A 27,449-nucleotide genomic window follows, 5' to 3' on the forward strand; every position below is an offset into this window, starting at 1 on the left:
AATAAAATCCAGCAAAGTACAAAGCAGCATTACAACAGTCACTGCTGATAAAGGTTAAAGGGTGAGAGGAAGGGAATGAGCGACCTCAGAGCGAGAGCGTTAATCAATTTAAAATATTGTAACCCACGTAGTGTTTTACACACTCAGAGCTCCATCCAGAGTTTATACAATTTACAGTTTTACAGTTCTACTCCAACACGTGGGCAAACTCCATCATTACTGTATGGATGAGAAAATAAATTCCCTGCTTCACGTCACAACAATTAAAACTCTGCCAATTCAAGACCTCACTCCCTATCCCGTGCTCGTGCCCAAGTGACACTGAACACCTGTATTTTTCGTGTATGAAAATATTTTCACATTTTTCAAAGCAGAAGCAGGGACTGCATCTCCAGTTCACCACCTCTGAGGGAGAGCCAAGCCCTTCCCCTCCCTGCTCGTGCAACTCCTCAGCAAATAATGCTGAAGATGCCAAACGAGCTCTGGATCCCCATTCAGTGGTAACTGAACGGTTCTGTACGCATTTATTTTTCACCCCGACAAAGAGATGAAAAATAAGCTCTAGCCAACTGAGCTCCAACCATCATAAATACTGCTTACGGTACACTACAGATCGATAGCATTTTAGAACTCAAGTATTTTTAAACATGATCGAATTAATTACACCAAACTATCCCGTTAAAAAAACATTTCAGTAATAAAAACTTCAGCCATAACAGGTCTTTTTCAGGGCAGCGCTTATCAAAGTTCATTAGAACAAAAGCATGCAGCCTGCCACCAAGTTACACGCCAATTGACTGGCGAGGTACATCAGAGAAACAAAGTTCACTAGACGCACTGACAGAGCTAAAGGAGAGCAGTATCACGTGCAGTCTGAATCTCAATCTGATAATCATTTTCTGTTTAATTATAACAAAACATAATATAGGATATGCTTAGAAAAAATATTTCTTATTTTAGGAAATACAGGAAGAGAGTTACACATACAATACAGCTAACTTTGGTACTTTCAGACAGATGCATTTTCTTTTCCTTTTCTTCCCACGTTACTTAAGAGATATTTGCAAATTAGACGTGGCTTTGTCTCTAAACGTTATCTGGGAAAGCTCAAAAAGGGGCCATTGACCTTGGCATGTGCTTAACTCTACTTAGATGTTGGCAGTGACAAGTCTTTTGTATGCTGTCTGCTCTGCTAGGTTCCCCTGTCAAGTTGGTAAGAGCTTGTAAGAGCCAATTAACACACAACTGATTAGTCATACATCAGGAATACACACTTGTCAGTGCTGATTTACTGAGCACATTGAACGTGCAATTTTTAAAAGCTCCTGTTTGATTAAACAAGCTATTTGACTTTACAATTCCTACCCTGAATCAAGTTTCAAAGTTTACAGAGAGCCGCAGTCAATTCCCGTTTGGAATGGTGAACTGAAAGGATTTAATTCAAAGCTAAGAGATTTCCCGAGAAAGTGAACCAACCAAGAACAACAGGGAACAGATACTTACGCTGTTGACTGCTCTGAAATCAAGTCAATCAGTACCAATGCAGCCTTTTTAATACTGGGTAAAACTAATGGGGGGAAGCATTTATGCACCCTCCTCTTCCCCAACATACAGAACTCCTTGAGATTGCCCTGTGTAGTGGAACAAAGACAAGAAAAACGCTCATGCCTCATCAGAAAATAGAGCTTACGAGGCTAGGAAACTCGAGGGGCTATAGTTATAATTAAATACTCTGCGCAGCAGCACCCTGGTCTGAGAAGTGATGATTCTTCCATCTGTCCTACCCATATCTGTGTGCAAGTGGGATTACTCGGGCTGGGCAACGAACTACAAATCTCAGCATGAGACAAAAGATTGTTTTCTTAAGGGGAGCACTACACCAAGAAAAGAATGTTCTCTCGTGTTGTGATGATGAAAAAGGCTAAAAGTCACATGCTAGAATTCCAAATGCTTCGTTTTTAAAGGGTAGTATGGAGTTTAAGCTTCACCCATTCCAATCTAGCATTTTCACTTGGATGTAATGAAATATAAAAATCAATAAAGCAAACTGTAGGGAAGAAATAAAAGCTTAAGTGTATTAAAACTAATTCCAACTCAGGAAGTTCACCTTTAGGTAAAATTAAAAGTTTGCCCAAAGCTTTTCAAGCCTCCCCTTCTGTAATACACTTTGATATGTCAGTTTTTCCTTTTGCCACTTGTTAACGTAGGATAAAAGTCGTGCTGTTCAAATAACAAAGTGAAGCACGTGGTTATGATGCTCAGTTTCACAGGGCAACGAGGCTGCTTCAATGATAACGGCAAAAAATCAGCAGCAGCATCTCAGCTCCTAACTGCTTTGTTCCTGGTTTAAATCACTGTGAAGGGATTTGTGGCAGGGAAAGGAAGAGGAAGAAGAGGACAGTGATGTGGAAAACCCCCCTCACCATTAACTGCAGCCCCCAGGAATTTAAGCTGTATGATTATGCTGCAGCAAGGCACTTACACATATTTATGACAAACACTGAGCACTAGTGAAAGGCTGCCACACGTGGCGATGAGTAACTGAAGTACGCAGAAGGCTGGCTGCAAGCAGCAAACACCACCTACCACAACTGTGCTTCAACACATACTTCCCGCAAGCGTAGAGAAACAAAGTCCTCCCTGACATCAAGACTGAGCTTCAAACTCCCCTCTGCAAATAACAAGTGTTGACGTTCTTGAAGAAGTGTTGGCAAAACTCAAGAAATTGCAAGCATTGAGCCCTAGGATGATGGCAATTACTGCCTCATCTCCCGGAATCCCAATATCCTGGAACCGTTCCCTAGAGCAAGTACTCCATGTGCTAAGCTTCCTTGGCGTGGAAGGCTTCCAGCTCTGTATTTTGACATTTGGTGTGAATTGTTTATCTGGGACAACAAACTAGCTCCTTCTCTACTAACTGCTATAAAGAAGGTTTCATTTTAGCATTTTCTGAAACACGGCCTTATTTACTAGTCTCTCCCATCTAGCTCAGTGGTAGTACTGGCAGGAGGGCTCAGATTAACCAGTTCGACCTTCCTCCCTTCTGAAACCACCCTGTTACCAAGTGGGCTTTTACTCACGTACAAGTGCTCCAGTGTCACTGACGAAGGATGTTCCCCCAAGTTCTCCAACATTCCTCCATAACGGCTGTTCCATTAGACAGCCTGAATTCTTCTGCTTTCTCTAGGGATTATTATTCAAACAGTGAGGTAACATCTTTAACTTGTCAGTTATATGAAAGCTAGTAAGAACTGTTCCTTCCTCTCAGTGTTTACTGATAAGTCTTTATGAAACATATTTCGAAACTAATTCCCATCTCGTCGTTTGTATATATAATTTCTACTACTGCCAACTTTTCGTATTTCCGTTAAGAAAGTTTGGGTTAAGTCAGATAACCCGCAGGAGAAACGCTGGAAGTGGCGGTGCAGCAGCACCCTCTGATGGGTGCCCACTGGGTTTTTACAGCATGATTTTTAGCACCATGCCCCAGCCCAGCATGGCCAAGCGTACGAGGCCCTCACCTGTCCTGTGCCATGCGCTGTGCCCCAGCCCGGTGCCTGTGCTGTGGTTCGTGTCCCTTAGGGCAGTGATTGAGGTGTGTGCAGTGCAGAACCTGGCTCGGCTCTGACAGAGCCTGATAGCTCCTGCTTCACTTCCAACTACCCTGGATTTAAGGCTGCTCCTGCAGTCAGACTGTCTGTGCACTGACCTCACAAGGTTAAATGCAGAACTGAACCTGCAGAACCGACATCTCCTAATACATTTCTTAAAGCCAGAGCAACGAGCAGCTACAGAACAAAATCCAAGCAGCATTAAGTCTGGGTCGAGAAGAACCGAAGCCAGTAACCAAAACAGGGCTCCGGATAATGGCATGCAAATTCCTTTCAGGGTTTGTGAACAATATCCCTGAACGCTTTTGATTTCTGCAGGGTGTCCCTAAAATACAAGATCTGGTTCTACCTTGACATGTGGCAGTGCAATTGGACTTACCAGTTTGATTTTTGTGCAAAAATGCACTTTTTCCAAACCAGAGATGCCCCAGTTATGGCACAGCTGCACCATCCAAGACTAAGCCTGAAACAAAACTCATTCTGTATTGTGCACAGCTAGTCCACGATCCAGATAAACCAGTTACTGTGCTGAAGAACAGGACAGGAAAACAAAGCAAGTACTTGGACTGCTTCAATACTGAATGTTCTCCTGCAATCCCAAACCACTGTTCTATTTCTTCAAAAGTGCAGCACGCTCCTACTCCTTCATGAACCCATTCACAGGTAAGTTGCTTGCTTTTAAGCAAAACTTCTACACAACTCCATCCGGGCTGTGTCCTGCTGCCTTTGCACTGCTGATGTTACTACGGTGACTTTTACCGTGACCTACCCAACTTGCTTTAAGAAACAACCAACTTCCTTCCAGTGGGTTTTTACACAATACTGACCTCTAGCTATTTTTTGAGTTACTTAACCAATTCAAATTGCTCTTTGAAAAACGCATCAGCTGCCAAGATCTAATAGAAGTATTATGATCATTTAAAGATGGAGAAAGATCGCTGGGAACAAGCCTAGAGCAGTCCAGGGCAGCCCTGATGCTTTCGGTAGGAAGAAAAAGAACCAGAGTAGTTGGTGTATTCAGTAATTGGGCACAATTAGACTCACGGTTTTCCTGCTCCACCTGCAATACTGTCTAGGAATTTAGCTGAAGCAATCCCATTTTCTGCTCCTTCAGGGTGAACACTCCTGCTCTACAGATGGACTTTTTCAGCACGCCAAGCCAATTATAGACTTAACTGTTGAACAGCATTTAAGGAATAGAATACTAACCTGTCTTCACCAGCCTGCTGCTGTGCTGAGCCATTTATGATTTGCTTATTGAGTTGATCTCTAATTAAAGACGGTTTCTCAGTTACTACTTAGGATACACAGATGGGAGCAAGTCACTGTGCACTAAGACCTTTGCAGCCCCTTTCAACAGCTGTCTCTGATTCCACTTACTCAGGAGCAAGAATGCCTAAGCCTGCGTTTACCTGTGGATAGAAACACAGGATCATTAAGGTTGGGAAGAGACCTCCAAGATCACCTGGTCCAACCATCCCCTGCCACCACTGTCACCCACTAAACCCTGTCCCCAAGCACCACGTCCAACCTTTCCTTGAGCACCCCCAGGGACGGTGACTCCCCCACCTCCCTGGGCAACCCGTCCCAACGCCTGACCGCTCTTTCCGAGCAGAAATGTCTCCTCATTTCCCACCCGAACCTCCCCCGGCACAACTCGAGGCCATTCCCTCTGGCCCTGTCACTGGTTATCTGCAAGAAGAGGTTGACCCCCCAGCTCCCCACACGTGGTTGCAGAGAGCAGCAAGCTCTGCCCTGAGCCTCCTCTTCCCCAGACCAAACCCCCCCAGCTCCCCCAGCCGCTCCTCACAGGACCTGTGTCCCAGGCCCTTCCCCAGCCTCGCAGCCCTGCTCTGGACACGCTGCAGGGCCTCGGTGTCCCTCTGGTAGTGAGGGGCCCAAAGCTGAACCCAGCACTCGAGGGGCGGCCTCAGCAGAGCAGAACACAGGGGGACCACCACCTCCCTGGCCCTGCTGCCTGCGCCCTCCCTGACACAGCCAGGATGCCGTTGGCCTTTTCGGCCACCCGGGCACACTGCGGGCTCATGTTCAGGCAAGCATCGACCAGCACCCCCAGGTCCTTTTCCTCTGCACGGCTTTCCAGCCACCCTGCCCCAAGCCTGCAGCGCTGCACGGGGTTGTTGTGCCCAAAGCACAGGACCCGGCACTGAGCCACGTTGAGCCTCATCCCGTTAGCCTCTGTCCATCAAAAAAACTCTTCCCTGACCGGGAATCGAACCCGGGCCGCGGCGGTGAAAGCGCCGAATCCTAGCCACTAGACCACCAGGGAGGGACAGGACGCGCACCTCAGGCCCTGGAAGGGTAGGTACAACACTGACGAGTTTCCAGCTTCACCTCTGTGGAGGGGGAAGTTTCAGAAAAAATCATACCACAGTGAGAAGTGGTTAACAGGATCTCAGATTTAATCTAAGATTTTTTTTTGCCACAGAAGTGAACGTCAGCTTGTGGCAGTCTATTAACCTTACGACACTGGGCAAATGAAGAAACAAACGTTTACTCTACGACGTTGTCTGTTATCTGAAATAATGATACATATTTGTGTGCTTATTGCCTTCTCTACATTAGCTACATATTGATGGATCGAATTTTCATAATGTAAGGCCATGCAGAACACAGGATCTGCTGTCTCCAAATATGAAGATTCCTCACAAAAGCTAAAAACAAACGTTACAGTGAACACAAGGAGCAATGCACTCATTTGTCTAGAGCACAAAGACAAATCAGGTACACTTGCCACTTGCATCTGTAAAGTCAAGCACATGCCAAGGTTTTTTTTCCCCTGTTTTCAGTCAAAGAGATTTCATTATCAGGGCCCCACAATGTTCAAAGGGAGCTAAAAAGCATTTAGTAGTGAGAGCTCCATTACAGCATAAAAGAAAAAAGCCTAAAACTGTACAGGTTATGAGTCAGATGTCATCTAGGTCTAAGTATCAGAAGCTATTGACTGAAACTACTCTGCTTTAGTATAGCAAGAATTCTTTAGTATAGTCAGAATTACAACAGCAGTTTAGAACCATTACCCCCCCCCCCAAACAGACACTGAATACTGCTCCAGTGTTTGTTTTTTAAGCAGAAATAAGTTTCTCAAGAGAATCTGTATTAGTATTCTGCCAGTAAGAGCTGCTACAGACTAGATGTCCATAACTGTGCTGTTTTAGCAGTATCTGAGTATCTAAGGCAGTAACAGACTAAGTAAACAGTGCATGTGGTAGCATTGTTTCAAAATCCCACACTAAGAGCAAATTTCAGAAGTTTTCAGGTGCGAATTCATTCTGCAGCTCGTTAACTTAAAATACATTTGTTAGATTGCATGACATGAGTGCAGAGGTAGAACAAACGTACGCTTCTGCATGAAACTTGGTGAATCCCACAGCTCACCGAGTCCTTGGGAGCTGTCTGCCCACCTACCTTCATGCACAAGCAAATGACACTTTGGCTGCTGACTTTTTAGGCATCGCATTTTTGCACCATTATTAACAGAACCACAATCTTCAGTAAAATAGACTCAGAATTTCAAGTTTCAGCCACAATGTCAATTAATATACCGTATTTAAGAGTTATGCTTAATAGCAAAGATTAACTATACATCATCAAAAGTCAAGGAATATCAAGAGAGAGAGAGTTAAGTCAGATTGCCACCATCTGACAAAGGCAGCCAAATATCGGGGCTGAAGCCCCATGTACTTTCCCCTATTTAGGTTTAAATCACATCACGAACTCTTAAGGTGGAAAAAAGATATTTTACCACTCCTAGAACAAGCTAAGGAACATTCAGTATTAACTGTGGATTCAATAGCTATTGAATAATGTAATAATAGGTAATAACTACTACAAGCTTTTAAGTACATAAACAATTGACTACTACTCTAAATGATCTGAACTACAGTCACAAAGGGGAACTAGACAGGAAAGTCATCTAACTTTCACTTTTATTTTCAGCCAAGGTACTTACATGCCAAAACGCAACGTTCCAGAGACGTACGTCTGCCAGTGCGCGCAGTAAAACATGAACGTTCCAGCAAAACAACAAAAGAACATCCAGTCAGGGTTCGTTCCCAGCTGCACAGCAATACAAGTTCCCAAAACCACAAAGACTGCAGAAGAAAATCAGTCACATGGTAAAAATATAAAGCGCGTAAGTGTGGAAAGTTCCTTACCAAAAGCAAATCTAGCAACGGACCCAGGCAGGAGCAACAGCGTGCAGGTATCCTGGTGAGTTTTATTTCATAGACATTTATAAGAGTTGGCCACTTCCATTAAAAGACACAGACCATAAAGCGTCACATCAGTTTTCAGAAGTCCTCAATTGCAGGGTTTCTAAGTCTCCTACATTTTCACTGAAGTTAATGAGATTAGACAGCAACAGACTTGAGGAATTTATGCAGCTGGAGCCTGTGGACAGTTTGGGGGTTCCCTCTTGTATGCAAGGTTTGCTGAACGTGTTTTTCCCCATTTTCTGGAGTTTTATTATGCCATTAAGAAAATCCAAGGTTTGCCATTTAAGACTCATAAGGTATCTACGCATTTGTACTTATTTTAATACACAACTTTGATAAAGTACTAATAAAAATATAACGCATAAGAGCTCTCAGTTATTTAAATGCTAAAGCATCCGATCATTCTTTTGCAATGGGATTAAACTTCAGGCTGGCTCAATGAACTCTACCTACCTAGAAGGGAACTGATCTGACCGACACTAGTCAAACTCAGACTTCCACTGTCCCATTGTTCAGGCTCCATACGTGCCTTGCAATTGTTCTGTATAAATTAGATCTAAATTAATACAGAAGAGCAGTTTAGCTGGGTTTTTTTCAGTGAATTTGCAGAATTAAGACTGATAAAGCATACACAGAAAACTTCTGGCTCGGACCGAATAAGTCACACGCTTAATTTTCAGCGTAACACAAGAGAAGGCATTCAGTTCATCTACTGAAAGAAAGTTGACTGAGAAGCTAAACCACCAGAAACATCAGTGGTCCACTTCTTCACTAAAGGAACATTTTCTTGTATTCCAGATTTGACCCCCGAAATAGAGTCACTTAATCTTCAGACTTCAAGTAAAAATGACAATACCTGTGGAAAGCGAATCACAGCCATGATCAAAAAGCTCTCCTAACGGAGTACTGCTATTTGTCCTCCTTGCTTGTTTCCCATCTATAGCATCCAGAGACTGGTAAATGAAAAGGCCACACGCACAGGCAATGTATGCCCAGGGAGGTGCCTAAGAAAGAAATCAGCAGTGAGGGTAAAAGACAGTTTAAAGTTAAACTTAATCCTTCTGGTTTAAAACATCTTAACCTCATTGTACAGCTTTGCGTTTGCACACACTTCCTTACCTACAAATCTACAATGTCGCATGCATGGGCCTTCCAGTAGCTGGCCCGTGCAGGGACAGGCAGAGGGGGTCATGGCGCGTGAAGTGTTAATAAAACAGAAGTTACAGCTCACATTAACAGGTGTAGCGCATATTCCAAAGCAGGAAACCCGCTCTGTACATCTGAAAAAAGACAGAGCTACATATGCAAAGTGGGGCACAATTAAGCTCTTGTCTAGCTTCTATTTCCTGTAGGGGAATTTGTAAGTTGTTTGAGCGACGTGGAGATTTGCGCGCTTTCTTAGCCCCCAGAACATGCAACTGCCTCACAAACGCTGAGCTCATCTTCACAAGACCTCAGCGAGGTGTCACGTCCCAAAACACTGCCAAATACAGGGCATTACCAGGCCGCAGAGGTATTTGAGAGCTACGTGACCGTACGGTGCTCAAACTGTTAGACTTCAAGTTGAGCCGCTGTGTTTCCTGAGACCTGTAAAGCGTCAGGGCTCCCCAGTGCAGCACCTCTACCACCAATTAGTTTATTTTTTGTCTACCACACATCAGCAGCTTTACCAAATCCATGTTAATAACTCTTAATACCCATATCGTGTATAGCAATAGTTACACCTGCTGAAGAAAACAAGGTATCAAATCCCTGCTAGACCAAAGCCTACAAATGAAGCTTTTTGCTGTTCCAAACGTAAACCACCACCACAAAAGCCGGAGGGCTGCCATCAGTTACTCAGTCTCAGCTTTATGGATGTATAAACAGGTATCATTGGTTATTTTGCAATCTTCACATTTGACATTTGTAAAAGTGAGCATTTCTGAGCAGCCGTATTTTACACCTCAATAAAGCCCAAATAGAGCTAAGAGGCTTAATCAAGCTGCCTTGCCTCTCATAAAGCTCTGAGGCTTGCATTCTTTTGCTCTACACAACCTTGACTCATTTGTAGCCCATCGCATTATTCTCTTGCGTTGTTCCTGCTACACGAGCAGCAAAACAGCTCCTCCTGCCTCAGGAGCTGGCTCCGTGCTCTGCTTTTAGCAAGGCGCCCATACAAACTGGCGCAAGAACGGGAGGTAAGGGGGTAATGCGTGACCCAAAAAGAAAAGGGCCACACGCGGGTACATTTGTTTCTCATATGTGGACTTTTTACACAACATTCAAGCTTTCTTTTGGGGTCGTGCAATTTTATCTACAGATTTTAGAAGTCAGACTGCCGGCGCTTTCATCACCAGCGTAGGTATTTCTACCTAGATATTTGTATCTGTTTAAGACTTCACGGTTCCCCCTTTACACGAGTTTTCGTTTGTCCTGTTTTGTTGGTTCCCGTTTTGTTTTCTTAAGAAACAAAAACGCAGGCGCCCTCCCATTGCTCAGAGCCATGCCAGGTGAGGTCCCGCAGCTCAGCATGCAGCAGAGCAACTCGGCTCACTTCCTCTGGCTACCAGCGGAGCTGCCCGAGCTACGTTCCCATGGCTCTTCCTGTTGAGGCAAGGTGTAGCCAAGTCGCCTTTGAAAAAAGGCAGAGCTAAGGCTGAGCTGCAGCGCAGACCCAATTTACATCTGAAAGCAATAGCGCTGTCAGAAGAAAACTGCTTCTAGAAGCCCAAAGTCCCATTTTCTTCCCAGACAGCTCCCTGACACTTAAAAGCAGCAGCTCCGCCACCGAGCTGGCACCCTCCCTGTCGTGCCAGCACGCCGGGCTGCAGTGCCATATGGCAAACTAGATCAGGCTGAAAGCTACCTCAGCAGAAAGTTATTTTTCAGCTAAAGCGAGAAGACGAATCCATTCACTAAGCACAAAGCAACTCTCAAGCTGTTAAACGTGCAACAGCTGCAGCACAGCCAGCTACAGCTCTACCGCTTTCTGAACCGTGTAGCTTAGCACGTACTTGCGAAGGTTTATCACCAGCCAGCACACAGCTGTACTCAGCTTCGTGCTCCGGTTCCGTGGCCGACGCCTTTATCAGAGTAAGAGGCAAGGTAAAACAAAGGTGTGTAGCAACGGCACGGCCTGAACAAGGGAGGAGCTGCTCTAAGCATTCACCGCTCAGACTTAAGACTCACTTTACATCTTACACCTGCTGAATTCCACAGGTGGAATTTCTAAAACTATCCATCCCAGTGGATCTCTGGAAGGCAAACATCCTTTTCCTATGTCATACGTGACCTGGGATGTGCAGGGCTGAATGCACCTGCCTACACGGGGTTTTTTTTGTTTCGTCTTTTTGTGAGCTCACAAGGAACAAGCCACATGCCACTTGCCTAAGAAGCATTCTCCCAACCTGAGTTACCAGCTCTGGTTGCGAAGAAGCCCAGACATTTCAAAAGCTAGAACTCATGAGATCTTCTCCAGCTGTTTGGCATGTAACATATTTCCTGTACCAGATAAATCCCTTTCATTACATTCAGATACGAGCATCTTTTAAGACAATAAACGTCCAAGTAACAGAACTTTTAAAGCACAGAAAAATGAAAGTCTTCTCCCGTGCCTTATCAGGCAACTCCGTGAGTTTTCTCCCTAGTGAGGGAGAAAAAAGCCTTTGAAGCTAGTAACTTGAAATCCCTTAAAAAGACTTTGTACCCTTGAAACCAGGAATTACACGAAGTTGAGGCAGTTCCAACGAGGACAGGTCACAAGCTTTTAGTGCATCCAGAACAAACACAGCCCTGGCTTTCAGCCAGCCTTCTCCCATCGCAGACCGCAAGCGGCTGCTCCAGGAGCCTACCGCGCGTTCCCCCAGAGCGTCTGCAGCTCTGACCTGAGCTACTCGGTAACACAGGGCCCGAGAAGGGTGCAGAAAGGCATTCGCTTCATTCAGGACGCGGGGTTTGGGCAGGCCAGCCGCAGAGGAAGCTCTCTGCCTCGACCTCCCGAGCTACACCTCTCCGGTGCTCGGCCCCTGGCCTGATCTAGGGCTGCTCCCCGTGTCGCAACTCCAGCCGGGTTTGCAAACAGAGCTAACTGCCAGCCGAGTCACCTCGCATTGCTCATCGTGTGGCAACTCCGAGAGCTAGAGGTGAGTAACCCAGCCACCAGCAGCGAAAGCAAACAGGCAAGAACTCCACATGCCACGCACGCAAGAGATGGAAATCCATTTCTTCACCGTCCGCACAGGGACTCAAGCACATCCCCCTAGCAGAGCCGCTATCAGAAGAGCTGTTTTGGTACCGGGCCCCATTTCCAGCTGGGACTATTGGCCCACGGCACCCCTTCCATCAGCCCTCAGGGGAACCCCGTCACGTCACGCAGCAAGCAGCACGCTAACCCCAAATCCCCACGTGCTCTTTTTGCATGCAGGCACTCGTTTAGATGCCCAGGCACTACAACCGTTCACAGAGAACAGCCCGAACGTCCGAGGACCGCGGGCTAGGCAGGGAGGAACAGCTCCCACAGAGGCAGGAGCCCACCGCTTACCTGCTCTGTAGCTGTTGGGCAGTAATATACTAATAGCAGAGTTGTAAAGATATTTATTAACAGTCCAATGATGGTGATCAGATTCGGGGCAATCCAGGCTGGAACTCTTCCAACTAACCATTCCCAGTACCCTTGCATTAGGGGTTCAAGCAGCGATCGCCCAGCGCTCTGGTATTTGTGTTCTTCTAACCGTTTTAGCTGGTGCTTTGACAGGGGAGGTGTAGGCAGCTGAACCAGTTTGCTTAACACGCAGCCAGCGGCAGGACCGTGCCCGCAGCCCGCGGGGGATTCCAGATGCGACTCCCCACATCGCCTCTTGAGGTTTCGATGCCCGCTCATGGATCGGGTGGCGTCAGAATTTTTATTTGGCAGGTAACGGCTGTTACGGAGAATCATAAGACCCTGCAACACAAAGGGGGGAGACACACTGAAGGTGAAGAACACGGGGGGGGATTTAAAGGTACCAAAAGTTTCTGAGCAACGCTCCACAGAGTGTTTCATCTGCCAGCAGCAAACCAAAGATTTTGTAAGAGCTCTCCCTTAGACAAGAGGTATTTGGAGAATTGCTGAGGGAAGACAGGAAGCAACTGTTCTCAACGCAGTTATAAAATAGTCAGTTGCACTTGTTCTCCCTTCCTGCTGCCTACTGAAGCAAATACCCTGCAGTCACCAGCCTCAATTTCAGCAGCAGCTGACACCAGACCACTGACTTGCGTTACAGACTAGAGCACACTCAGCCCCGCACGTCGCTCTCCCGGGAGAGTGAGCGATGTGTAACCGATGCACCCTGCTCAGCTTATCAATTGATAGCGCTAAGAGCGGAACAAATACAGAGAAATCTTAAGTTACACAGCTTTGAAGCAGCTTTGCCTCTTTGCTGAGGAGCAACAACCCCTTAAAGGCAGTTATAAGAAACGGTGACCTGAGAAATGCTTATTTCAGTTTTGCCGTGGTGGCTGTTTTCTTGTCCAAGTTCAACCTAATTCAGGGGAAAGCTCAGTGTCTAATCAACACTTAGGCAAGAACATGCAGGAGCTACGGAGCTTTAGCTGGTCAGAGGCAGCCCACAGACACCAGCTGTGAAAAGAAGACGCGGGGTCACAAAAAGCATTCCCAGTGCCACCGAGGACCTCGCGGCGCTGCCTCTCCTGACAGAGGGTGACCAGAACCACATAACTCCCCACACAGACGAGCAGAGAAAGAGAAGGAAAGCAGGCTACAAAATATCTAGTATTTACCTAGTACAGTCAACCTAAATAACTTCATAACCCTAACTGTTAAGCAGAGTGAAGTCCAAGGGAGGAAGATAAGTTATCCCTGAGACCGTGAGCAAGTCACACACCGGGGGGTGGGGGGGGGAACAAGCTCCCTAAGCCAAAGGTCAGCCGCGGCACAACAGCGAGCGCTCTCGTTTCCACCCTGCGCTGCTTAATTAGGGCAATTTCCCACGGAGGAAAAGCCGCGAGGGGAAGCGGTGAGAGCCAGCACGCAGAGCCCTGCTTCGGCACCAGCCCGCTAAGCCGGCACCCCGCCTCACCCGGCCCCCGGGGGGCCTGGCCCCAGGCCGAGCCGGGCCGAGCCGCCCCGCGGGGCTCCCACCGGGGGCGGAGGGGGGGCAGGGCCCAGCCTCGGGCTCGGCCCCGGCCCGGGGGAGGCGGCCCCGGTGCGGCCCGGCTGTGGGGGGCGCCCAGCCCCGTGCCCACCCGCAGCAGGGCCCCGAGGCCGGCCCCGCACACCCGCCCCGGGCCGGGCCCCGAGCCCCGGAGGAGCCGCGGGGAACCGGGGGGGGGAAGGAGGGGGGGAACCGGGGAGGAGGCGGCCGGGCCTTACCTCAGCTCCTCGCCCGGGCGGCGCCTTTACGACGCCTTTTGCGACGGCCGGAAAGCGAGAGGGCGGGGGGCGGGGCGAGGGGGGTGGGGGGGGGCGGGGCGGGGGCGGAGCGGGAGGGAGGGGGCGGGGCCTGGGGCGGGTCCCGGGGGGGGCGGGGCTCGGGGCGGCACCGCCGCGGGGCCGGCGCGGGAGCGGCTGAGGTAAAAGCGCTGGGGGGGGGGGGGGGGAGGGAGCGCCCCCGGGGGTCCCCTCAGGGCCCCCCCCCGCCCCGCCCCGCCCAGCCCCCGTTATCCCGGGGTCGCTCCCGCCGGTGACCCCCAGCCCGGCCCCCCGGGCCCCCCCCCACACACACCCCGGCTGCCCCCGAGACCCCCCCGCGGCCCCCCAGTGCCCCCATCGGGACCCCCGGGGCCCCCACCTCAGCCCCCTCCTCTTGCCCCCATCCCTCCCCTTCTCACCCCCGGCCCCCCCAAGTTGCCCCCCTCCCTCCTCAGCCCTCCCCTGTTGCCCCCCCCAGCTGCCCCCCTCCCACCCCAGCCCTCTCCCCTCGCCCCCAGCCCTCCCATTACCCCCCCGGTCACCCCCAGCCCCCCCCCGGTCACCCCCAGCCCCCCCCCGGGCTCCCCCAGACCCCCCCGGTCACCCCCAGACCCCCCGGGCTCCCCCAGACCCCCCAATCACCCCCAGCCCCCCCCGGGCTCCCCCAGCCCCCCCCGGTCACCCCCAGCCCCCCCGGTCACCCCCAGCCCCACCGGGCTCCCCCAGACCCCCCAATCACCCCCAGACCCCCTGGGCTCCCCCAGACCCCCCTCCGGTCACCCCCAGCCCCCCCCCGGTCACCCCCAGCCCCGCCATGTCCCCGCTCTGCCCGCAGCACTCCCGGACTTCAGCGGCTGCTCCCCAGCAGCCCCAGCCCGCTTCGTCCCGGGCCCCCGGCGCCCGAGGTCAGCCGGAGGGACACCGAGCTGGCACCGGGACGTCCCGGCTCTAAAACCGGCATCGACACCGGCATCGGCATGGGTACGTCCCGGCGGCACGGCGCCTGTGCCCCCCTGCTTCTCCCCCGGCTGGGCGACGGGCTCAGCACCATGTGCAGAATTAATAGCGACTTTTTTTTTTTTGGCATCTCTACCGAGAAAACGCTCAAAACAAGTCACCCGTCATTACGAAGCGGACACGTTTCCTACCGCCTGGCTCCGAGTCCCTGGGGGATTGCTTAGGGACCTTTACCCGCCGGTGTCGGGCTGACCCCGGCAGTCAGTTGCACAAATGAATGCACTCAGGTCCCTCTGGGGCTCGTCCCCGTCCAACCTCTGTGCTCACCTAGGAGCGCACGCAGCAATTCGCTTTCTCTTTCTTCCTTTAACGCGGGCGTTGGAGGGTTTTGCTGTCCCTTAGCGTGGCCGCACCTCCGCCTGTCGTGCTGGGAGAGCAGGGCAGGGGCAGGCTGACAGCCTGGTTGTCAGCGTTAACATAGAAATTCCCCAATTTCAACACATACTTCCAGCCGTCTTTTCAGCATTATGTTAACTTTCTGCCATGAATAGTCTCAGTTGCCTTTCGTTTTCGTTACATCTGTAGTTTCTATTCCACATGCTCAAATCAAGCATGTGCAGATGCTGGTGCACACTTCCTGCATCTAAAGAAAAACCTCAGAGATACTTATTTTTAAAATGCTTGACTTGCTCTTGGTAATAATTTAATAATATCCACCACAGGAAGGACCTGTGACAGTTGATCTGGGGCTTGACCCACCGCTTTAGGACACAGAAATGCCTGCAAATCGGGATAAATGTTTAAGAAAATCATACTTGAAAAGAGAGGCCAGCCATTGCCGTTATATAATCAGCTGGCAAAGGACCTAGCTGAAAAAACAAGGAGGTTGAGCGTGCTTTATTTCTTACTGTTGAAAACAATAGGGCAGGATGAGGCTCTAATAATAATTTATCTCAGGGCTGTCCAGCTGACGAATTGCAAGGCGATCCCATCCTGCCGCCGGTGCTCTGAGGTGCCTTTTTGTGCAGCCGTGCCCGCCCGGCCACTCCTGCTTCAGAGCCCCGTGAGCTGGCAGGGACACGACGAGGCTTCAGCCCGAAGCTCTGTCGAGCAGGCAGTGCCGTAAACGCACGCAGCGCTCTGCGCAGAGCAAAGCCCGTGCCCGGTGCATACAGTCTGCCCACGTAACGGCGAGAAAAGTGACTTGGTTACCCTGAAAAAGCTTTAAACGTCAAGGAAGATGAAAGGAGATGAGAGGAATTCAGGACAGACCCTGACAGAGCTGAGAAAGAGAGTTTAGCGGACAAAATTTACAAAGCGGTTTTATCGTAAGGTGAGTTTGGCAGGGGCTGTACCGGCGGAAGGGCGGGAGCAGGGCACAGCCCAGCTCTGGTCCCCAGGCCGTTCGGGTGTGCCAGCCCGCGGCTGTACGCAGGGTAAGAAGTCTGCCTGGCCACAGCTCTGACAGCTCCTGCAGCAACCGCACTGCTCTGCACACCTGACCACATGAAAACGGTGCTAATTTGTGCCCAGGCCGTAGCTGCAGGCTGTGACGGGACGGGCTGTGATTCCTGGTCCTGACCGAGGGAGGCTGGTCGGCAGCAGGGAGCAGACACCGCTGGTGAGCACGGACACACTTCTGTGTGGGGAGAGCAACACCCAGGGGGCACATCAGGAGCAGCTGCTCCGCTTTACGAACCTCACCTCAGCCCAGGTTAATTTACCTGTCTACGTGCGCAAATACTCCAACGGGCAGAGAATCTGCTTTGCGTCACTTACCCCTACCAGTCCACATGGGGCTGGTACCCCAAAGCCGCCCAGCACCCCAGTATTGCACACAGCTGTGCAAGCTCACAGATATCGCCAGCTATCAGGAACGCAGCGCAGTCTCATCTCCGACGACTTCTCGGGCGTGTGAAAATGGCAGCACGTGAAGAGAAGGCGGGAGCCGTGGGGTCTCTGTTTAAATGCAGGTTGCATGCTGCCATGCTTCAGCACCCATCCTGCCACGTACTTAGCGCAGCACCAGCATCACGTCAGGATGCCCATTCACAATGAAACAGGAAGACTCCGCGCTCTGTCCCCTTCCTCGTGAAAAAAGTGATGTAGGCGTTGGTTTTTGTTGCGTTGGAACAGCTGCATTCTATTTTGTTCCTGAAAGCTTCTCATTTCAAGTTAAATCCTTCTGTAGAAAGGTCCTGTGAATCCATAAGTCCTCAACACCCGTTTTCCCGCATTGCTACCATCCCGCCATGCACATGCTTCATTTTTTAAACCACTTGGAACATAGAAAAAACTTCTTGAGTCAGGCCAAAAGTCCATCTAATCCAGTGTCCTGTCCGTGGCAACGACTAAGAGAAGGTGCTAAGAAAGAGAATAAACAATATAGAGTAAAATGTTTAGAAGTAACATCTTGATTATTTTCCTTTCTATCTCAAAGACTTAGGAAAAAAATGAAGCAAACAGAGAACTTCAGGAAGATGACTTTGGATTACTCTTGAGGTGACATTTCTTCTGACGTCCTTATTCACAGGTGTGTGGCATGTTGGCTGGTTGGTTGGTTTCAGGCAAATCTATTAGCTCGGAAATAAAGCTAAGGCTATTAACATTTAAATATTAAAGGAAAATTAAAATCCAAGCATCAGACTGACTGCTTGAAGTTTTGAATTACGTGCCCAGGCATATAACATCCGTAACAGAGAATGCTGTGCAAAATACGCATTTCTCTTTCATACAAATTCCCAATTTATTCATATGAGAAATGTGATTGTGTACCTATATTGATTACTATTTCTATTGCATTACAGTCTTAAAATAAAAATCAACATGAGAAGGCAAGTGTTATTTTGTATTTAGTTTAAAAATGAAAGTTCAAGGGTCAGAAAGCAAGGAACTATATCACTCCATTCTTAGTAACTACATCTTTTGTTTATCTGTTCCCTAACATCTTCCTGACAAGCAGCTGAACCTTTAGTTTTACGTAATTATACATTCTTTTCAAGGGTTTGAATCAGTAATTTTCTAGGCTTAAAAGAAGCACAAACACAGGACAGCGACCAGTTCCTGGTAAACGAGCAATGTTCATTACGCATTGTTACGCATTGTCTGATGAATCTGTTGAACTGGCCTCCTGCAAGCTCACCTAGACATGCTTGCTAGAGAAGGTCAGCAAAAGATAGGCCCTGGAAAGGTGTGCTTGTGAACAAATAGCAGCTGTGTGCAGTACAGCCGCAGCTTGCCTCAAAAAAAAGTTATTTTCAGTAAACTTTTTTATTCAATTCCTCACAGTGTTCAGAGGTTAGAAGTCAGCTCTGAAATGTGGTGGTTCCAGCAAGGACTCTCTTTCTTGCCTGCGTCTTTGGTTGTTTGGTCAGCTGCATCTTTTGTGTTTTCATACATCACCGCCATCGTCCTACACCACGTTGACCCTCTGGTGCCCTACATCAGGTTAGTAATGTGCACACAATGCCCTGATAACTGTATCACAGTTATTGAATTGGCCTCTCACGCCTCTGAATTCTTCCCCAACTCCAAACTTTAAACACCAGTTCTTACCCAACAGCTCCAGTTCTAAAATTGCATACAAATTACTAAACAAATTTGTAAGTCAATTCAAAGCTGTCTGTCTATCTAATCTGTCCTTTAAGTTGTGGTTCTGTGAATGTATCCTTAAAATGATGATGAACAAGAAATCTGGGGATGCGTCTCCAACCCTGTTTGGAGAACAGCGTCTTGCTCTCTCCAGGCTTGGTTTTGTCAGTAAAGCTGTACTGTAATCTACAATGCCAACTGCATACCATCAAGGCTGTACCTATGGCCTTAATTTTGGTCTTTCAGATTTCCAGGTGCTTCATTTCCCAGTTTTAATACTATTTATTCACCTTTTATTGTGGAATCAAGATCAGAATAAAAGGAATGGCTATACCAACCATGTTAATTCCTTGTTCTAAGGCTTGCAGTTTTCACCATGCTTATTTCTAGAGCTCTAGAAACAAGCACAGTATTGTTTGAGTAATGAAAACAGTGAAAAATAGCTGGGAGGGTTTTTACAAACCTTTCTTATGGTTTCTTCGTAGACTGAAATAAGTAAAGTTATGTTGCACGTATTTTTAATATAGATATGTATCACTCCATTTATCTCTTACAGTGATACAGGGACAATACCTCCAGAAAGATGCTTGTTTGGGATCATGTTAAATATTTCGGCTTTCTTGGGTGAGTATAGGAAAGCTGTCCATGGCAAACTGCATGCACTTCTGGGATGCACAGCGTTTGAAATGGTTTCCTTATCCGGATCATTAAAACAGCCCATAATTCTCATCAAAAGCTAAATTTTAAGCAACTAATCCTAGTTCTCTTAAGTAATTCAGAGAAAAGTATATTGCAGGGATTTACCCACAAAGCCAGCATGACAATTGCAGATTCCAGAAGGCCAAAAATACATTTTAAAAAGACAAATAAAGAAACTGGTGTGAGAAATAGAAATGCAGAGTTAAGGCAGTCATCTTACTTGTGCTGCAGTTACGGAGAGGGGAAAAAACAATATGTTTTTCAAGTGAAAGAGATAAGGCCTTTTCCAACCTTAATGATTCTATGATTCTAAGAAAAATCTAATAAGTTATTTCAGTTTTGGCTTCCAAATTCTCAGCTGTCCTATTCCTAAGACAGGTTTTGAATTTTAAATAGATGCTACTGTCACTCAGCATCTTCCCAGTTTAAACAAAACAGTTTACTTGACAGCTTAAAATCTTAAACACATTGGTGTTTTTCATTTGCAGGTGTGGCTACCATGTATGTCCGTTACAAGCAAGTTTATGCTTTGAATCCAGAAAAATCCAAGATCATCAAGCTTAATAAGATCGGCCTGACACTGGGACTGATGAGCTGTTTTGGACTTTGTATTATTGCAAATTTCCAGGTTTGTGCTTTGCTTGCAATGTTTTGAACCTGTCCAGAGTTCTGTGTTTGTTTGTTTACTGAGATACCTGGTAAAACTGGGAGTTTATTAAAGGCAAAACTTTTGAGGGAAAACTTTTTTTTTTTTTTTAAATCGAATTCCCTCCAGAGAACTGTTAATAGTTTGGAATTTCTTTACATATTTCTTATTTGCTTTATCCACTGGAATTTGTGAGCAGCTATTCACAAAATTCCAAACCATTTAAAAACAAAAACCAGAAGTTTTGCAAGAAGCAAACTCATCTTGCATCTCCTTGTAGGAGATTTGAAAGCTTTAACTCCAGATGAGAAGACCACAACTATATCATATTTTAATATGGGAGAATCAAGCGTCAAATAGTCAAAAACTTAGAACTGGAAGTAAAGCCAGAAAAAACACCCAACCCCACAAGAAGTCCAGCTCTAAAAAAAATCTTCCCTCCTAGGTATCTTTCCCTGCAAAACCTGTGCAATTGTTGAAAACACTGCAATGTCAACCAGCTTTTGAATTTCTCCCAGTATCTCTATTTTTTTCCTCAATACATTTTTTTTCCTTGTTTTTTCAAAACCCGATATTCTCACGTATCACACCATCAGCAGGACTAGATTCAGCATCGCTGGCTGTTACACGCAAGACGGTTGTGTACTTGCCAGCCTCATCATATTAATTAACGAGCTGGATTTTTCAGGGTCTGTAGTAGTGCCTTTAGCCACTAGAGGCTGCAGTGGCCCCTTGGTCTCCTGCTGGATTAGGGCCAAGAAAAAGCGAAACAGAAAAGCTCCAGGAAATCTCCACCTTTTTTCTCTCATCTCCTTTCCCCATAGCACAGCTCTCCCAATTTTTTCAGCAGCCCATGTCTTAGAAACCTCAGTATGCTGACTTTTGGTTTTTTTTTGGAGGCCTCGGTCTATTTATTTTTTAGAACCCTAGCCAGACTCACTGGCCACAGCCCCCACCAACATAACCACCAAGCAAGAGCCTCCAGGTTGCGTCTGGCTGCATGATTGCCTTCCACCACTGGTCAGGAGAGGTTATATCTGCGTTTTGTAGGTAATCAAAATGTAGAAAGTGAATGTTCCTTTGTTATATAGTTTCTGTGACATTTAATCTTGAGCAAGAAAAAAGTGGAAATGATGTACCTGCGTATCCAAGTGATGCTGCGGATTGTCTGGAGGCCATCCCAGAAGCAAAAGGAGCTAAGCCCCATGAAGTCCACCAGTTACTGAAGACAACTGAACTTGAAAATGTACAAAGCTGCTCAAAGGGAACAGCCGTCAGGCAGAGCTCCGGACAGCTTTCACTGGTTGGGAGTAGAAGTGATGGCACAAGGCACATCCTCAGAGGGGCTTTGATTTATGGTGTTCAGCCAGTGCTATGGCTCAGTTCTAGCTGTGGCTACTGATTTCCTCTCACATAGGAGAAAGATTTCTCACTGCTGACACCTTACTGAGCAGCACCGGACACACACCTTTACAACTTGGCTATTCAGATGCAAATTGCCGTCTCTGTTATACTGCTGTGGATGCAGCAGTTAAATTTCATTTAATTAATCAGCACACAAAGATTGTGAGGAAAGGGTGATTCCAATTCCTGATCTTAATAGCTGTTCAGTAAAATACATAGACAGTCTCATTCATTAGGGCAAAGAAGATTACCTGCACAGTTGGATTGCAGAGAGGCTGCCAATGCGTTGTACAATTGACAAGATGCTTTTTATTTGCTGTGTTTGGCTACTGTGCTCAGTCAGGGATAAGAGGAAAGGACTGAGCGTGACATTGTAATAACATAAATTTCAAGTTCAATTGTTTTTCTTGGAATAGCTTCCAGATTTAATGCTTATTATTTGACAGTTGATTCTCCTAACGCGTTTATTACTGTTTGATTCAACCTTGTTCCCTCTGAGTATTCTAAGATTCTAATTTGACAAACAAGGCTTGTTCAAACTGGAGTCTTTCAGAGAAGTGCTAAACCTCATTATTTTTAACTTCATTTGGGGGACTAGAATTGTGCATCATGTTTGTCCTCTGTTGCATTATCCTTCATAGATGCAGAAATTCCTGGGGTAGAAACATTCAGCAGGTAGCGTGTTGTCACTCTTGCTGCCTTCCCAGCTGCAGGGATTCCGCCATCCAGTTTCTGTGTTATCGCCCAGTGTGGTAGTGAGGGCAGCTTTTATGAATTCCTGTAGTTAAGATATAGCTGTGGTCTCTAATTTAGCCCCAAGAACTTGCCAAAAACCAGCAATTCAGAGAGCTGGCAGGTGCTGGCTTCCAGCTAACTCTGAGATTTCCAAGAAAATCCACATGCTGACACAGTCCTGAACTCTTTAGCTTGGGATATGAGAAGATAATTGAGCGGGTGGAGTGTCAAACGTTTACAGAAGAAAATATTCCCCAAGTTTAAAATGAAACCAGGTTCTATACAAGCTGTGCTTTCTTTCCCTAGAAATGTATTCTGTACTACGTACACGTGGTTGGAGCCTGCCTGACGTTTGGAGTTGGAGCCATTTACATGCTGATTCAGACCGTCCTATCCTACCTGATGCAGCCAGAAATTCACAGCAAAGACATCTTTTGGATCCGGCTGACCGTGTTACTCTGGTGCAGCTCAAGCATTGCAAGCAGTATCCTTTTGCTGCAGAATGCAGCAACAATAATTTAGCCTGCTGATATATCAGAGTGTGCCGCAGAAGGTCTGTCATCGTTAGACACACAGCTTGTATCACGGTATTCATGTTCAGTTTTGCAACCTGGGAACTTTAGGAAAAAGGGAGCCATCAGGTTAAGCCTGCTAGCGAGTCACAAGCCAATACAAAAGGCAAGAGTAGTTATCATCCCCTCTCCTCTCCCTTCCTCCTACACCTAAGATTGAAAATCGCAAAATAAGAATTTATCACAAAGAGGCCTGACTCTAAACTGTGATTGCTAGGGAGAAAGGGAAGCGTACTTAAGAGACTGACGGTTTTAATGGGGGAAAAAAAAAAGCCAGGTAAGAAATGAAAGTGTCTGCTCCCTGGTGACAGGAGTGCTGCAGCAAGTTTTGTAGTTGGATGTACCTAGAACGGAGAAGTACCGAATGTAGCAGAAAGCAGCACTAGTAACCCAGCTGTGTGCAGCAGTAGTGCACCGTGCCAGCTGGCATGCAGAGCACGTTTAAAGTGCTGGCATTTATCAGAGCGACAGCTCCGGAGCACACTGCCAAGGTGCAGTCAGAAGAGCCATTTGACCTCTGATCTCCTCCCCTGCCCATCCTGGAGTTCTAAAAACAAGTTTCTGACACATTCCTTACAAGCTTCCCTTGGCTCTGGAACCCATCCTTCCCCGTAGCTTTGAATTCTGGGTGCTGGAAGCAGCGATGGGTTTTACAGAAACCCAGGCAAACCCGTCCAGAAAGAGAGGCCTTTTCCTGTCCAGAGTCATTTACCACTCAGTAAACAACCCCAGCAGTTCCTCTGCTCACCCTGATGGACCTAAACGTTGTGTTTTGAAGATCATGACTCAGTTGTGTCAAACAGGACTACAACACTTAAAGCATTAGGATTTACATTCCAAAGACATGAGTCCAAAATCATTGCCTAAATGCTGTCCCTTCTGCAGTTGAATCAAGGCCACCTATTTAATCCCCACAAATTTACTTATTTCTAGGCTGACAGCCAAAACTAACACCAAACCACATGCCCATTTCCCACTGACAGACCATCTCACTGATCACTGAGTTCCCATTCCCACAGCAAGATGATATAATCTGGGCACAGGCTGGTTATCCATAAAGAGGTGAGAAGGAGGAGGCTGGATACAGAGTAAGGAAGTCATCTGTGAAACTTCAGAGAATTGCAGTCCATAACAAATTGTTGGTGCCAGAGAAGAACAATATTTTTGACTTTGAACAGTTGAGAGACAAATACAATTGGAGAAGACGAAAATGGAACAATATGAACTGATTCAAGTTAAGAGCCTTTTACAGATGCCGAAAAATCCACAAGCCCAAGATCTTTAGAGGTTTTTAAATCAGTATGGTCTAACCAAGATTAGAGGGAAGTGAAGACAGCTGTAAAAATAATGATAAGTACATACATTTTTATGTGGAAGGGGAATAAAAGGGAAATGGTTAGAGTAGTTCGTAAGTAATGTAATGATGTAATAAGGGAAGGATAGTAAGAAGTCTAGGGCCATAGTGAAATGGTTGTTTGGTTGTTTCTGGTACTGAATGACAGAAGGAAATCTAAAAATGCTTCTTATCCACTGCTGGAGTGAGACAGAATTGTCAACACAGAACAAGCAAAACAGTTAATTACCTGCTCTGTAACCAGTGGAGGACAGGAGCCAGATATTTTGTATCACAACCATTAAATTCTTTTCATTGCAGTAGTAACTCAGGCAGAAAACTAACAGCTACTAAAGCTGCACATTTTAATTAGCAGTGAGCTGGGTATCCTGCATTCAGATCAGTAACAGAGCTCCCTTGACTATTCACATCAATGTTTTAAACAGGCTTTGAAAGTCTGAGCATTCAAAGATGTTTGTGCCAGTAAGGTCAGCCTTGTTCACCGCCAAAAATAATCTTGCACATCAGGAGGCTTTTGGTGTTTAATCTCATTAAGGATTGAAGAAGTTAATAATTACATGAAAACCAGATCTTTTGTAACTTAATGTTCTAATTTTCACTTGTAAAGGCAGTAGCACTGGTGTAGCATACTTTCCCTCTGTAAGGTACTGAAAAAGCATTATCTTATTACCTTAGAAATACGCCAGGTCTCCAATGAAACGGGGAATCATTATCATGTAGCATTTCTCCTTGGCTGCTGCACCAGACCAGTTATCGAACCCTGAGTGGGCTGAGAGGGAAACAGGAATGCTCATAGCCTCCTCCTTGGCACTGCTGCAAACAGTACAGTGTTCTGGCCTGTAACCCACGCACCAGGGGTTCAAGGTGGTTGAGAAGCTGAAAAGCAGTCAAAGAAAGGGAGGCACACACTGTTAGCCTGGAAACTACCACTGCAGACCTGAAAGTGCTAAGCATGGTTCACATAACACGGAAATTTTGTTAGATCAAGGAGGTATTACAAGGTGCAGTATCCAGAAAACAGGGATGATTGATGTAGCTTAGAATTAATCTTTTCATGTGACATTAATCCAAATTAGCTGTTGGAACAACCTACAAGTTGAAGAGAATGACGTGAAGCTGTTAACATCACCATTACTATTTGTTATGCTGAGAAGACCTTGTGGAAAACACACAGAGATCTCCTTGCAAACTCAGCTTGAAACAACCGAGAGCCAATGTGACATTTCCAAGTTGCTCAATCTTTGTCTTGAATCTTCCTTAACATATTTTTTTAGTGTTTGTTTCCTCACTTGTCTTGTATAGCGGCCTGTACGGAACAAATCTAGTGCAAAAGTTGCACTGGGACCCAGAGGAAAAAGTGAGTGGAAAAAGAAAACAAAACGCAACAGAGCAAAAAAATGTGTGTTTGTCACAGGGTAAATAACATATCTGGGAATTTATTGCAGTTGTAGATAGCTAGGTGCTTTCAGAACATGTACTTGGGATGGGAGAGGACAAGGGAGCCTTAGCAGCTGAGCCAGCATGCAGCTACTTGCTGAAGTGCTGTCCTGAGCAAAGCAGTTGCAGCTTCAAGCATAACTTTAAATTAATCTCGTTGATGGATGGTAATTGAACTGCTTCAAGTGGTTGTCAGGATAACCGCCTATCTGGTCTGCCCTGATCAGAAGTTCCCAGTCCCCGTTACAGGTAACTGTAAGCAATGAAACGTGCTGGCAGGTCGCTGTGAAGCAGAGTTCCTAACTGCTGCTCGGTGGGTATCTGGTGGGGTACGGTGGTGAAAAAGGCCAAAAGATACAGATGCTGGAGATGGCAGTGAAGTGTAAGTGCTGGGCATTAAGGGATGCCAAGTGGCACAGAGAACAGGGGCCAGGGCACGTAGGTCTCAGTGGCTCTGCCTCCATCCCCGGCCCTGCCCTTCCTTCTCCAGTCACTGCAGGAGGCACAGGAGGTTGCTGGAGAAAATATCATGCAGGCTGCTTTTGGAGGGCTTTTCCTCCCTCCCTCTTTAAAGCACAAAGAGTATCCCCGGGGTCTGTTCACATCCCGGGAGACCCTCGAACTTTTTGGAAGATGGGATTACTTTTGTAAAGGGATTTTGTTGCTGGCCACAACAAGCTTTTATTGAGCCTTCATTTTTTGCAAGGTGGATATGCATTTCCCCGTGGGGTGATCTCAGGTGTGTGGAGCTGGTGTCTTCCTGGTTATCCTTGCGCTTGTACCGACTGAGCAGTTCATTCTGAGGAACTCCAGATACTCTTAAGAAATTTTGTTTTCTGAATAGAATAGTTGTGGATGCAGGATGTCATATGTGCGAGCTGTCTTTGTGCCATTACAGAGTCAAGAGGACTTTCTAATACTGACTTTTTCCCCCTCTCCCTCACTGTTGAACAGGGCTACACGGCTCACATCATCAGTACCGTCTCAGAGTGGTCACTAGCATTCTCCTTCCTCAGCTTTTTCCTCACCTATATTCGTGACTTTCAGGTAAAATGAATGTTAACATTAAGTGCTCTGCTTCTCCAAGCTCTAAATAGCCTGACATGGTGCAAGGTGGGCTGTGTTCACCGGCTTCTGAGCTAACCAGTACGTGTCAGTTGTTGAGGCTGGAAGAGCCGCAGCATGAACAGCATTAAATGGTCCTTTCATCCTCGGTAGGATCTACTCCCACTGTGTTAACACACAGATCCCGGCCCAGCTGTACCCAGCTTCACTTGCAGGATCTGTCCCAGTCACGGGGGAGGTTTGCTATAGGCTTGCAAGGCAAACTGCGGAGTCAGTCCAGGACAGTGTGGGAGCCGGGTTAGTAGTTCTAGAGCTGATCTGCATTTTGTTGTTTCATCCGACTATTGAAACTGTCCATGCTGAGCAAATGACAAGCCTGCTAAGTTGTGGTTTCTTTCTTTTTTCCTGTATAGAAAATTTCCCTGCGTGCAGTTGTTAGCTTGCATGGACGAACCCTCTATAACACACCACAGAGCTTTGTGGCTGATGAACAGACACTGCTGATAGCAGGGAGCATCTAATGAAGGTGAAGAGAACATGTTCTCAGCATAACTCAGGAATTTAATAGCAATAACAGTTCGCACTTATTTTATATAAAAAAAATATGAAGTGATTGTATTCTACTTGACATGAAGGGCTTTGCTATTAACCCACACAGCAATGCAAATGTTATCAGTATTGTAAACAAGCCTGTAACATTTCTACACATGCCAATGTCATGAAAGAATTAAATGAAGGTTATTAAAAGA

General features: G+C 46.8%; 2 protein-coding genes across 8 annotated transcripts in view; one reads left to right on the forward strand and one right to left on the reverse strand.

Moving 5' to 3' along the window:
* CEPT1 (choline/ethanolamine phosphotransferase 1) overlaps positions 1 to 15,670 on the reverse strand; it is a 27,689-nt gene extending 12,019 nt beyond the window's left edge. The window contains exons 1-4 of one of the 4 annotated variants that reach the window (XM_080569337.1): positions 15,525 to 15,670; positions 12,372 to 12,773; positions 8,706 to 8,853; positions 7,585 to 7,726 (exon numbers count right to left, since the gene is read on the reverse strand). In XM_080569337.1, the coding sequence (XP_080425463.1) occupies positions 7,585 to 7,726; positions 8,706 to 8,853; positions 12,372 to 12,767 (686 nt within the window). In that variant the 5' untranslated portion in view covers positions 12,768 to 12,773; positions 15,525 to 15,670. Of the gene's footprint in view, positions 1 to 7,584; positions 7,727 to 8,705; positions 8,854 to 12,371; positions 12,774 to 13,609; positions 13,960 to 14,201; positions 14,298 to 15,524 lie in introns of those variants that run through there. The other 3 variants (XM_080569338.1, XM_080569335.1, XM_080569336.1) reach the window with 3 other exon arrangements.
* Positions 14,303 to 27,449, forward strand: DRAM2 (DNA damage regulated autophagy modulator 2). 4 transcript variants are annotated; one of them, XM_080569367.1, is made up of 10 exons: positions 14,303 to 14,401; positions 15,076 to 15,221; positions 17,638 to 17,730; positions 18,486 to 18,644; positions 19,345 to 19,412; positions 19,976 to 20,115; positions 22,579 to 22,756; positions 25,473 to 25,555; positions 26,590 to 26,682; positions 27,114 to 27,449. In XM_080569367.1, the coding sequence occupies exons 4-10, from the start codon at positions 18,514 to 18,516 to the stop codon at positions 27,219 to 27,221; spliced, it is 801 nt and encodes a 266-aa protein (XP_080425493.1). In that variant the 5' UTR covers positions 14,303 to 14,401; positions 15,076 to 15,221; positions 17,638 to 17,730; positions 18,486 to 18,513; the 3' UTR covers positions 27,222 to 27,449. The 4 variants fall into 4 exon arrangements, with proteins under 4 accessions (XP_080425493.1, XP_080425494.1, XP_080425495.1 ...); XM_080569368.1 differs by lacking the exon at positions 15,076 to 15,221 and having other exon boundaries at positions 14,345 to 14,401; XM_080569369.1 differs by lacking the exons at positions 14,303 to 14,401; positions 15,076 to 15,221 and adding an exon at positions 16,683 to 16,818.

This window comes from Anser brachyrhynchus (genome assembly GCF_964034855.1).
Source record: "Anser brachyrhynchus genome assembly, chromosome: 27".
Lineage (NCBI taxonomy): Eukaryota > Metazoa > Chordata > Aves > Anseriformes > Anatidae > Anser > Anser brachyrhynchus.

What these genes read in the sequence shown, in the direction of transcription:
- DRAM2 (XM_080569367.1), top strand. Translation starts at nt 18,514, where the DNA reads ATGTGGTGGTTCCAGCAAGGACTCTCTTTCTTGCCTGCGTCTTTGGTT. An exon ending in AAATATTTCGGCTTTCTTGG is followed by an intron (nt 19,413 to 19,975) that starts GTGAGTATAGGA and finishes TTTCATTTGCAG; the next exon opens with GTGTGGCTACCATGTATGTC. An exon ending in GTATTATTGCAAATTTCCAG is followed by an intron (nt 20,116 to 22,578) that starts GTTTGTGCTTTG and finishes TTCTTTCCCTAG; the next exon opens with AAATGTATTCTGTACTACGT.